This window comes from Coloeus monedula (genome assembly GCF_965178545.1).
Source record: "Coloeus monedula genome assembly, chromosome: 6".
Taxonomy (NCBI): domain Eukaryota; kingdom Metazoa; phylum Chordata; class Aves; order Passeriformes; family Corvidae; genus Coloeus; species Coloeus monedula.
Window position 1 is genome coordinate 19,237,714 of NC_138786.1, and position 12,544 is coordinate 19,250,257.

General features: G+C 43.9%; 1 protein-coding gene across 1 annotated transcript in view; it reads right to left on the reverse strand.

Moving 5' to 3' along the window:
* Nucleotides 1-1,244: 1,244 nt before the first annotated feature.
* LRRC56 (leucine rich repeat containing 56) overlaps nt 1,245-12,544 on the reverse strand; it is a 57,747-nt gene continuing 46,447 nt past the window's right edge. Inside the window, exons 7-13 of the mRNA XM_082283347.1 lie at nt 11,001-11,178; nt 8,688-8,891; nt 7,278-7,342; nt 6,055-6,185; nt 5,168-5,346; nt 2,433-2,793; nt 1,245-1,703 (exon numbers count right to left, since the gene is read on the reverse strand). Of these exons, the coding sequence (XP_082139473.1) occupies nt 1,511-1,703; nt 2,433-2,793; nt 5,168-5,346; nt 6,055-6,185; nt 7,278-7,342; nt 8,688-8,891; nt 11,001-11,178 (1,311 nt within the window). The 3' untranslated portion in view covers nt 1,245-1,510. The remainder of the gene's footprint in view (nt 1,704-2,432; nt 2,794-5,167; nt 5,347-6,054; nt 6,186-7,277; nt 7,343-8,687; nt 8,892-11,000; nt 11,179-12,544) is intronic.

Here is a 12,544-nt window from a genome sequence, read left to right on the forward strand (position 1 = left end):
GACAGTCCTACCCAGCACCCCCTGGTACAACCCTGGATATAGAGAAGAGTCACTGCTGTCAGTGTCTACTTTCTTTTACAAGGCTAGCTTTCTTTTTTTTTTTTTTTTTTGTGATGGTATGGTCAGTGACACTGGCAAAAAGTCAAATTTAGGAGCCTGTTGAAGGACACAGGCACTGTTGCTAGGTGAAATCCTGCCTGCATCCATAATATCACATAGAATCACATACCACACAGTTTTAAATGATTTTTGATGGATGGTTTCTGCTAGGATACAACAAAACTGGGCAAACTTGCTTCAAGCTCCAGACTCCAGTGCAAGGAGCACTGTGACAAAAAGAAGTTTTATTTCTTTGTCTATTATTCTGCTTCTCTAAGTTAAGATGGCCAGCAGAAAGGAAACAAACCAATTCATTAACTCATCATGTAATTACTGTTTTATAAACTGATTTAAAAATATAATCTAACATAGTAATATAAACTGGAAAAAATGTGATGATGCTTGGTTTCAGACTGCAAAATTAATTAAGTTGTAAGGCACAGTCATTTGGAACAGCCTCTCACAGACTGCAGTCACTAAAACAGATGATGTGAATCTCACCCGAACATAAAGCAAATGCCCTATTGAAAAAACAAGAGATTATTCCCTTACTTCCCTGCTTTGCAGCATCATCACTTAAAATTATCCAATTATAAAAGTTGGAAAGTCTATTTGATCAGAAAAAGCTAGAAGTGAGATGGAGGTGGAAGGCACATGCAAAGGATGCTCTGACACCTGGTGACAGAGTCAGCTCTGCTGGAGAAATTCTGGAACGCAATCTCTTCTCAGAGGAAGCGAGACAAATCCCTCCAGGTAGCTATGGAGCAAACAAACATGTTAATATTGGGATAAGCCACTTGTTCAGTATTCGTGCCCACAGCCTACAAGAACCTCCATTGCCTGTGCATGGGGTGAGCTCCTGTGGGGGCATAGATTCTGAAACCATCCAGCCTTCCTGGGCTCCTCCTCAAGCAACCCACCCTCCCTTAGAACGTGGTCTACAAAGAACACTTCCTCTCAAGCCCTTGGTTTTGGCCCTCACATGTCAAACATCCAGGACTGCAAAAGACACATTGCATGCCTGCTGGTAGGTCACCTCCAGCCCACTCCACAAACAGCAGGCTCCATGCTCTGCTTTGTTCAGTGTCCCTGCCTGACTCACAGAGATGGGCATGGTGTGGATGAGAGGAAGTGTGATAGGATTTATTCTTTTTTAGTGTGTGAAGGTTGCAAAAATAACCACATTTTTCTGTAATAAGAGGTTAATTAGCTCATTGGTTGATCAGTGGTTGCTCTTAAAATATTTCTGGACCAGCTGTATTCTGAATTGAGGCAAATCACGTCATTTGTTTGAACTGCTCTATTTGCACAGCTCTGTGTTTAGCTTGCAGAAGAAGCTGCAAGATAGCATTGATCCTTCATGGCTGTACTGTGTACATGGCTCCAACACATGCTGGCAACTGGATATCTTCTAGGACTGAGGACTTCTGTTCTGGGATGTTTTTGTGGCAGTGGACTTTTTGGGCAATGACTGCAGAAGGGATCTGGCAGTCAGAGGCCAAGCAGAATTCATTGGCCTAAACCTCTGGGAGGCTTTTGTGGATGAGCAGGCAGCTGGACGCTGGTGGTTGATCTCTTTAGAAGTGCTCTCATCCATGAGGGGTCTGAGGAAAAGAGAAAAACTCTGTGGTGAGACTGCACTCTGGATTTAGATATCTGCATTCTCCTCACCTGCTCTGAAAACTGAACCAAAAGCTGCCAGGCCTGGGAGAAGCCCAGGCACACAAGCTTCCCACATAAGGCACGTGCTCTCTGCCTATGCTGACTCCAAAGTGACTACATCAGCTTCAAACCCAAGCTGTCATGTCACAAGCCCTCAGTTGTATTTCTTCAAAGAAGCAACAACATAATGCTAAACTTACAGCAAACAGGTTCAGAAATAACCATGTTTTGGTGCATGTGACACTTCTCTAATGCCTACTTTATTTTCCAGAGCTCATTCTAACATGAAATTGTGTCAGGGAAAAAAACCCAAGTGGGATGTCAGGAACTTGTGCTGGGGTTTGCTGGAGGAGGATCTTGAACAAGTGCCACAAGATCTTTGCAACAGACACAGCATTGGCTCTGGGTGGGGAACATGAGAATGGAGCAATAAGAACACAGCAAATTTCTGGGCTATTATTCAAGAAAATACAAAATTTACAGCACTCAAGCTATAAGGAACATGGGAAAATGTTTCATTTAGCTTTAGACAGTCAAAGGTAAATGTCAGTACAAATAAATGGAATTCTTTCTACAGAACAAGCAGGAGACCCCAGAGACAACAGAGAAATCTGCTTTTTCCTGCCATGAAGTCTTTTCCATTTTCCCCAGATACACTGCAGTGCACATACCTGATCCTTGATGACCCAACAGCTGCTGGTCCTAGAACAGGCCTTTTGTGGCTGCTGCAGCCAACAGGCTGGTGCTGCCTTTGGGATCCAGAGGCAGCAGACAGGCTGTGCAGGCCCAGGAGAGCAGGTTCTTTGTCCAGAAGCTGGGCTGAATTCTCTTGATGAGCCTTTGACTGGCACTGCTGTGTACACTGCCCGTACTCCTCTTGGGTGGGTATTTTTAGGCCTCTGTGGTTCCTTGTTTTCCAGGGTCTTGTTGCAACATCCATTGCAGAGGCAGGTGAAGGGTTTTTTGGAGGGGATGGAATTAGATAACGTTTTGTGTTGGAGAACACTGCACCCTCCTGAGCCTGTGATGAACCTGAAACAGAGTGGAAAGCACAGTGATTTAACAGCTCATCTGACTGCTAAATGACTAACCCAGGGAGTGAAAGGTTTTGGAGACGCTGGGTAATGGAGCTGGGGTGGGCAGATGTGTCCCAGGGTTGGGCATGTTGAATTGCTTCTTCTGATAGTTGCTTTGGGTTCACTGTCAGCCTCCCTGCCAGCGCTGCTTGGTGATGTGCCAAGCATGGAACAGTTCACAGGCAGAGCTCAAGGGGGACACACGAGCTCACCCACCCTCCTGTTCTCAGGCAGGATCACACCTGCGTCATTCCCCGCCTGTGTTTGCACTGACTTGTTCTAAATACCTTATGACTCCTTCCAGTGATCTGAAGTGCAAGGCACAGGAATAAGCACAGATGAGTGGATCCACTTTTTAAATCAGAGGCAGAGATCACGGAATCTCCTAATAAGTGCCTGACTGCTGGGGAAAATACTGGACTGCATGCAGGGCTATTTTCTGGCTGTTCGTGTTTCAGCCATGTAATTCTTTCCATGTAATATGTGCAGCACACAGAGAAGAAAAAACTTGCTGCTGACTTATAAATATAACAAGCAGGCACACATGCTTAGAACCGTTCTATAAATAGCAGGGATCGGATTGCTCTTGTCTATTGAAAGAACCAACCATTCTATAAATAGCAGGGATCCAATTGCTCTTGTCTATAAAAGAACCAACTGTATGTAAGTGGCTGATGTGCAGGGTCCAGGACAGGAACATAATCTAAAGAATTTGCCACCAAAACTCAGGCTTAGAAAGTTCATCTTTGTGGCTCCCAATTGATGGGCATGTATTTTACTGCCTAGGTAAAGCTGATAAAAAGTTTCCATGGAACAGTTTATATCATTCTATATGCTTTTAAAATGTCTAAACTTCATGTTTGTTTTTAAGTATAGTCACTCTGAGAGACTGGTATGTCTGACTCAAGAGCCTGAAATAACATTCAACGCCTTCCAAAAAATGCAGTTTATATGGATCTGATGCTGCAAACGTTTTCATGTAAGAGTGGCTTTGCTCAGATGACTTGTCCTTTTCTGGTCAGAAGGACTGCTTCCAGCAACAAGTTCTTCTGTGAGAAACTTATATTGGACTGCCCACATTTCTGCGTGTGATTTAGGATCTGGGTCAGTCCCCCCTGCCACCTTAGAAAATTCGAGATTTCAAACCACTCCATCATCTCCCAGCAGATTTAGTTAGAGGATGGACAGATGCATGTCCAACCATTGATTTTCACAGTGCCAAAGGGCATGACACTGGTACACTGTGAGGTGTTTGTGACACTATCTTCTAAATATACAAATATAATGAGACCAACATACTCAATGTAAAAAAATAATAAAAAATCTGACAAAGATCAGATTAAATCTAAAGAGACCATGAGATCATAATCTAAGACTTCTGTGGTCACTGGACAATAGGCCATTCCTGTAGATTTTTCCAGACAGCTTTCATCCTTGTTAGGGAGATATTGTTTATAGGACTGTTAATACACACAGAGACTTCAAAAAGTTTCATGATATTTCCATTATTTTTTCCCAAAATATACTATATTTTTACAAATTTTAGTAGATCCATTTTTGCCCTTTAAAGAAATGTAAAATGAAAACACACATACTTTTATTTATTGAGGAAAAAAAAGAGTTGCTATTATTAACAATGGAAAAAAGATTGAAGATGTAATTATGTAATGTCCTCTATTTGATATGTATTTGGAATAACCATTATTAATGTTTTTAATATTCTTAAAGACAATATTCAGCAAGTAGTGAAGAGTGGGAATTCTGCTTTCATTCATGTAAATGCAATTTCAGAGAAGCCTTTGGCTTTATTCCTGAGTAGAAGATCATGTTCCATTTTTAAACCCTTTATTGAATGCATCCTTTTTGTTGCTTATCTTTCCAGAATTCCCAGTTGCTCAGTTAAACCGTAATCATTAGCTCAGCCATTATGTACATCAGTGCCAACTGGGTTGAAATACAGCTCAGTAGGAATGACAGAGTTTTAGACTCACCTGGCACTGTCATAAATTAGTGACACAAGGTAAAAGACAGAGACGTGTCCTTCTGCTAGACTTGAGGTTAAGCTAGTGTGAGATCATCTTTGCTCCTCGTAATTTTACATATTCATGCTGAAATATCTCAATTGATGGTCAACACAGCTGGCCACAATGTCCTGCTTAAAAACTGGAATGGATTGCTTAGGGTCTGGCTCTGCAATGGCATTTTCCAATTGCTGCTCTAGAGCACAGATGCCAGATCTCATAAAACACTGGGGTTACCAATGCACCTATTACAAACAGCACATTTTAGTGCCCAGTGCCAACCCTCCCCCAGGGGTTTAGGTCCAGTACCTGAGGAAGAGTGGGAGAAACTGGAGTGGGAAGAAGGCTCAAGTGAAATCCTTTCAATGAGGTCCTCATCACAGGCCTCCCTCAACTCATCTTGTGAGCTGTCAGTCAGGCTCCAGTCTTCACCCTCAGTCACCTTCAATGCTTGGCTGGTTTGTTCTTGCAGACCTGTTTGCAGGCACCTGGACAACATCAAGGATCACACCACTAATTACCTTTGCGCGTGGTCAAGTGCAGCTTGGCATGGCCACTCAGGCAAACACCCAGGCAGTGGATTTAGTTACCCACTGTTATTTCACACCTTCCAGGACATATGAAAAATCATTTTAATTGGATCAGCCATCTAAGATGCCTGTGTCTGATTATCTCAAGTGTCTTAATCAGGTGAAATGGAGTGGATTTAAAATTCTACCCAGTGAAGTAAGCTCAGAGAAATAAAACTATTTTTATTTCCAAAATAACCATTACCTGTCTGTGAGATCTATGAGATCTCAGCAAGGTGGTATTTGTCTTTCAGCCTTTTGTTTGCTTAGGCCAATGTGCTGCTTGCAGAAAACCTCATCCCCTTTCAGCTCTTTTACTGTCTGAAGTAGACACGGTCAGGGCCAAGAACGGCTCACCAGTTATGAAAAGTAATTTCCTTCTCTTGCTAAGGAAGTGAGCCCATCCTGCCTGTGCTCCAGAGAGAAGGTAGAGGATTCTTCTTCCTTGCCATCCCGCAGATGCTCCAGGCAAGAGGATTGCCGCCCAAAGCAGGGACAGGAAAGCAGGAGGCCGAGACTATCCCTCGAAACCGCCACCAGGTGGCCAAAGCGCTGATATTAATTTTGCAGCAGAAAATAAATGCACGGTTTATTTATTGAACGGCAAGATTTCCCCGGCGGTCTCACCCCTTGTGCTGCTCCGTCCATGCTGTCTGGTCGGGGGACACCTTTTCCTGGTGCAGATCTCTTCCTCCTCCAGAGCCACAAAGGTTTTCTGTCGGCAGGCCAGACGGTTTCAAAGGGCTCACAGCAGGTGGCTGCGGAAATGGCAGAAGTTATCTAGATATCCCTCGGAACTCTTCCCAGCTCCGTTTCTAGATGTGGATTTTAGAATGCATCAGAGCCCACTGCTGTTTCTGAATTTTTAGATCACCCCTCACCATTTTCTAACTCCTCAGTTTTAAGAAGTCCCACTCCCCAGTCATGTGCTGTTACAGCCTGAGGAACCCAGGGTAGCAGTTAAAAAATTGTTGATTTATATTTCACTGGATATAAACCTATAGTATATATACCAACAGGCATTATAAGACCAGTACCACAGAAACTGCATCACGCAGTATATGACCACAGTCTCACTCCACAGCCTAGTTTCCAGCACACAGTAATTCACTATAAGGTTCAAATTTGTTTCAGAAAAGCTTCCTATACTGAGGCAGTGGCAGCAGAAGGACAAGGGTGATACATACGTTTTCCCCTGCAGTTCTTTAACATCTGTTGTCAGCATTAAGTCAGCATCCTGTGCATCTCCCTGATTTACCACAACCTGTTTAAACCCACACATGTGCAGCTGTGCTGTGTTGAACCTGAGAGCCCACAAAAGCTGACCATGACAAGCCAGGCTGCTCCCCTTTACACACATGGGTATCCTCTTACTAAATTACTGCTGAAATGAGCAGGCTGACCCACTGCCAAGAGGAACAAACTTTGGATTTGTGTTTGTTCAGTCAGTAGGAATGACCTTGCAGTATTAGCAAGCTGACTGTTTATGCCAACATCAAAGAAAACTGCTGAAAAAAATCTTTTTCTTAACAGCTGTTGTAGAAATACCATCAAATTTTGCAATCCTGCCTTGTACTTGCTCATTGCAGGATGATAGGAAGTCTGCCCCCAGCAGCTGATCTGTGATTTTCACGTGTTCCCTTGCAGCTGATAGTCCACTGCTGCTAACACATGGGCACATGCAACATCATGGCCAGAGACCCTCTGTCCTCCCCAAAGGCAACAACTGCATGTTGGGGGTTCTTGGGCTACAGAAGAGAGGGAGCTGCCACAAGCCACAGTGGGAGTTCAGTTTTTCCCAGGAGTTATGGGGGTCACCATGCAGGAATATGAAGTATAAAAAAACATACACCTAGCTTTTGCCTCCTTTCTCGAAGGGCCTTGGCGGGGTTCCCACATATAACTTGACGGAGTCCTAAGAAAACCAGGAAAAAAGAAAACATTTTACTCCAGCATTTAACAAACAGCGCTGTCTTTGAAGCCAGTCCATATAATTTCCCATAGACAGGAAGTTGTAGTATTTCATGGTGTAGGTTCACAGTATCACCTGGCATGGCCTGCCACTGCTGCTAAGAGGCAGTTTCTCTCTTTCCATCAGAATCTGTCTTCTTCTGCTCCTGCCTTGTCTCCTTAGTCATGCTGGTGCAAATATTTGTGTGGACACATGGTAAGTCAGATCAGGGAACAAATCTGGATTAAAGCAAAATATGATTTTTTGGGGTTCTTTTTAAATTTATTTTGCTGGATCTAGATCAAAATCAGATTAACAAGAGGTAAGGCAGCTAAGGGTCAGAAGAAGCAGTGAACACTGGGTGAAAAGAAGAAGCAGTGAACAGTGAAACTGTCTCTATCAGTAGTGTTAGCTGCCTAAAAGTGCATGTAAAATTACAGTCTCATTCCCTGACAAGCTGTACTTGGTTTCCATGTACATTTCCAAATGTGCACTCAGCTGTTGACTCTGCATTGCTTCATCTAATCCATCATCCTGAGTCCTACCTAAAGGCAGGGAACTGAGGAGAGATTGGCATCTGAGAAAAGCAGCCCACAATGCCTGGAAACAAACACCATCTTCCTATCTAATCTGCACTCCGTCGGCTGGTGGAGTTACACCGTCAAGGTGTTTTCAGGAGTCAGGGAAGGATGGGTAGTATTTCCAAGTGACTAGGGTGAGAAGGGCAGTGGTTTTGGGCTAGCCTGTAGATCGAGATGTGAAGTTACGGAACTGACTCCTCTTGCTGAGGGACCAACCTCTGGAAACCCAAACCAAAGTGCTCATTGACAGCAGCGATGCTGCTGCAGTATGACACTGCAGCACACGCAGTCCGAGCACATGATCCAGGGGGGAGCGAAGGTGCATCACAACACCTTTCTAGGGGACTACCTTGGACCACATTCCCGTGGCTGAACAGGATGTGCCCAGATGTCACTCAAGCAGGACAGCTGCAATGAGGTCTGAAAGGCAGCACCAGCAGGGGAGCACCATTGCAGTATGGGGCATGGAAAAGGGACAGCAGCACATGGTGCATGGGGGCGAGGGGCTGAGGAGTGGGCAGCCCAGGCAACTTGCACCTTCTGCTGCAGGGGGAAATAAAGGAAAGCCTATGCTAGAGCAGGTGAGTCTCATGGAAGAAAACATATGCTGAACCTGATTAGCAGTGTCATGGGTGGGTGGTATTCAAAGCACCCTGGCTTTCATCAGTAATAACATTGAGAAGGAGGTGGAGGTGTGGGAAAGAACAGGATTAAAAAATATACATTACCATGTGTCAAATCACTGGAGTCATCTTCTGTGAACAGCTTATCAGGAAAAACAGTGGGATCTGGAAGAGGACAGCTACTGGACAGGAGGCTGGCACCACTACACGTCCCTACGTTAGCAGAACACTGTGCATTTCCAGGTCTGGAAGCTGTTGGGGGTTTTGGGCCACATCCAGACTGCTTTGCTACTGCCCCAAGATAAGGATCTAGAAGAGAGATTTCGTTAGCGTGAGCACAGTTGTGCAAGGCTTCAAACCACACCATCACTGTACCTTGCCAATATCGTGCCTGCTGCTGCACACCTGGAGCTAGAGGGACAGAAGAATATGTAACAGCAGCTACAAGAAACATGCTGGAATGGGTCCAGCCTAGAGACAGAGGTCTTCCTGTGCTGCACAGCTATGGCAGAATCTGGGGATCCCTAACTAAACTGATATCCCTTCCCACCCTTCTCCCACTCCTGGGCACCAGAGAGACAGCTGGGGTTATGGGTCAGGAACTGCTCTGTGCTCACCACCCACCTCTGATTGTCTCACAGGTGAGCCTGGATGCATCCACGGCTCTGCTACTTCCCCTGCCTGCATGCCCAGAATAAGTGTAAGCTGCCTCTCATTTGCTGCCCACCTGCCCAAAGGGGAACCACTGCAGACTTGCCACAGGCACAGCCTAGGCCCCTGTCTTAAAATACATTGCTTAAATGCCCTGGCACAATGCAGATGGTGATGGACACCCTACCAGAGCTATGAGTCAAACAGGGGAAACTGTGTACCAGGAGTTACAGAAATCTGGGAATGGCAGTGATAGATTTTTCCAGTACTTCCCCAGGGACAGATACTTTTCTACCACAGAAAGAAAGGTGAAAACTGTTTTTGTAATGCTACAGGGCAGGAAGGTTTACACAAAAACTAGCAAAGGCAGACAGAGCCTTTTCCTCTTACCTGCTCAACTGCTGGCTGTCCTGGGAGCACAGCACAGCTCTAAGAGCAGCATATGCAGCTAACCACCCACAGGAGAGAGAATTTCATTTCAGTGTCCAGAAGAATAACGTGCTTTGTAAACTGTTGAGCATCTACCAGCTCCAAAGTGAGGAATCAGCTCTGTAATAATATGGCCATTTCCTTAAAAGCTGAGTGTTACAGACCTTTAATGTATCTTGGGCACAGCTGTTAATAGGAACCCATGAAACACACAGCACATGAAAAGTACCCAAACCAACGTTGCTACTGGAAGGGAAAAAGTACTGGGATGTCTGAACCTGACCATATGAACTTACTGGTTTATTGCTGCAGGCAAGAATGTAAGTCTGGTTACACTATGAAATCACATGAATTCACAATTTCGTGCTCTGCCCCTACTGTTTCTGTCAGCAAACTTTGTTAACTGGTTTTCTGAACCTCAGGTGATGTTGCCAAAGCAGGATCACTGAGGGATCAGATTTTAATGGATTTTTTCCCTACCATGACTACTATTACAACTAATGATTTGGACCCGTAGGGATTAAATAAATGACAAATGTATGTACTTATTCCAAAACAAACTAAATTTTTAATGGACTACAGTTGGCAGGCAAACCACAACTTGGGGAGGGGGCTGGGAAGCCAACTGCATTGCTCACACTAATGGGAAGCAACAGGAGCAGTTATAGGAAATACTTTGCAATATTTAATAGTATGTGGTAAAGTGCATGTAGCATGACACATAAAACCATGGACATCTGAACTATTACCAAGGCTACAGGCAAGGGGACAACAGATTTACTTTCAAACCATTTATTCTCTACTAATGAATGTAATGAACTTAATCATAATAACAAAGAAAGTGGAACAGATTTCTTACGAGACCATGCAATCTTCCTGAGATGTTGCTACCACTAAAGGGTGGTAATCAAATTGCCTTTCCTATTATTAAATTGGAATTGGAAATTCTACTACATCCATGCTACACAGGATTGACTATTACCATGGAAAGAGCTGTGAACAGCTGTTGTTGAAACATTCCTTTCCAAGCTTTGCTTTTTCCCATCAAGCAGAATGAGCCCTAAGTACAGACTCCCAGCTACTGCTGGATTTGCATGATGCGCTAGAAGTTGTCTGCATTTTTTGATCTTGATTCCCAGATTAGGACAAATTTCCATTTAAATCTGCACTGTTAACTGCTGAATTACAGATTTCTTACTTCCCAAGTGAAGAAGACAACATCCTTTGTCCCTTTACTGTAAGTAAAGATTGGCTTTAAAAAGGTTGGCTTGCTCTTCATCTTTCTTTTTTTACACATCATAACTTGAAAAATGAACCCCAGCAGGAAACCTGTCATACCTAACCATGAAATGTCTCTGGCTAAACCACCTTCCTTGATGGATTCCTTGATGATTAGAGAATCCTCATGTATCTTCTTGGAAGGAAGGTGATCAGTCTGGCTTGCTGGTATTCTGTCCAAATACTTCAAGTGGGGAATGAGTTTTTTTACTTCTGCTCTGTAATTATAATCTGGTTCCTGGAGAAATTGAGAAAGTGGTCAGTTTATTTAACAGTTTGTGGACTTCAGTAGCACAGTACTGTTCAATTTGTATGACTGCCATACAATTTGAAATGCTCCTCACATAATTTCTGCTTGAACTGATCATGAAAATGTCCTGAGCAGGGCAAAGACATGGCCTTCACCCAAAGGCTCTTTTGCTGTTTACCCACTGATGACTTTGCCATTTGTCTTTGTTATATCACGTATAACATGCAAAAGCATAGCAGGCCACTGATGCCCAAAGAAAGCCAGGGCACCCTCAGCATTCAGCCAGTCTCTCTCCCTGTTTTTGCAATTCTCTGGTGGTTGCATCAATACTTAGGTGATAGAAAGATTTGAAAACATGTTATGAGTGTTGCTACACCTGCTGATGGTAAAAGAAAGAGCATTTCCATGGACTGTGGTTTTAGGCACACAGAAAAAAAAACATACAAAGCAAGAGTGCACTGCTAGTGGCAGAATACAAATGGACAGCTACCCTCCAATCAATTGCTTCAACCAGGCAAATCTTACGCTTTTCAGGACATTGCATGCAATATTAGAAACCCCCACAAAGCCAAGTCCTCACTCAATACAGAGTGATCACAAACAGAAATCTTTCTGTGGGACCTGGCTGGCTGGCTGCTCCCTCCCTCTGCATGATGCAGCACTGACGCTGGCAGAAGGAACTCACCAAATAAAATGTGTTAGTTGTTGTTAAGAGGCAGACACTAATTTTCTCAAACTAAGTCTTTAATCTTAATTTAGAAAATGAGGCAACCATTCTCAGCTACAGCCAATTCCCAGCCATGTCCTGTTGGAGAGAAGAATCATGTTATGCTCATGTTACATTACAGCAACAGAGGCTGCAGAATTTATCATCAGGTTCTTGCTCTTTAGATAACAGGGGAAGATGAGCTCATCTGAAAATCAAATTACAGGGACCAAACAGGCCATCTGAAGAAAGAGCAGTAAATTTAGCTGGACCATTCTGTAGATTAAAAGTAAATAAATAGGAGAGCTTTTACTGACCTTTAGCAAGGGCCAGACTACAAGAAGGAGCTTGAAGAATTAGAGCTGGCCATCAAGGACACACCAAAGTAAGCCCACATCTACTCTTTTCTATATGGCTTTTCTATACACCCAAAAAATGCAAACATTCATTGAAATCAAGAAAGCAACAAAGTCCATGGAGAAGCTCTCAGCAGCCACAGGCAGGCCCCACTTTGTAACCCCCTGAGGGCAAAGCATCTTCCCAACACAGACACTGGGTGGGAGACTATAGTGAACTCAGTCTGCCTCTGCTACAAGTCAGTGTAAAATACACCATTGTGCTGACTCCCCCAACAAATTCTGCCTGGCA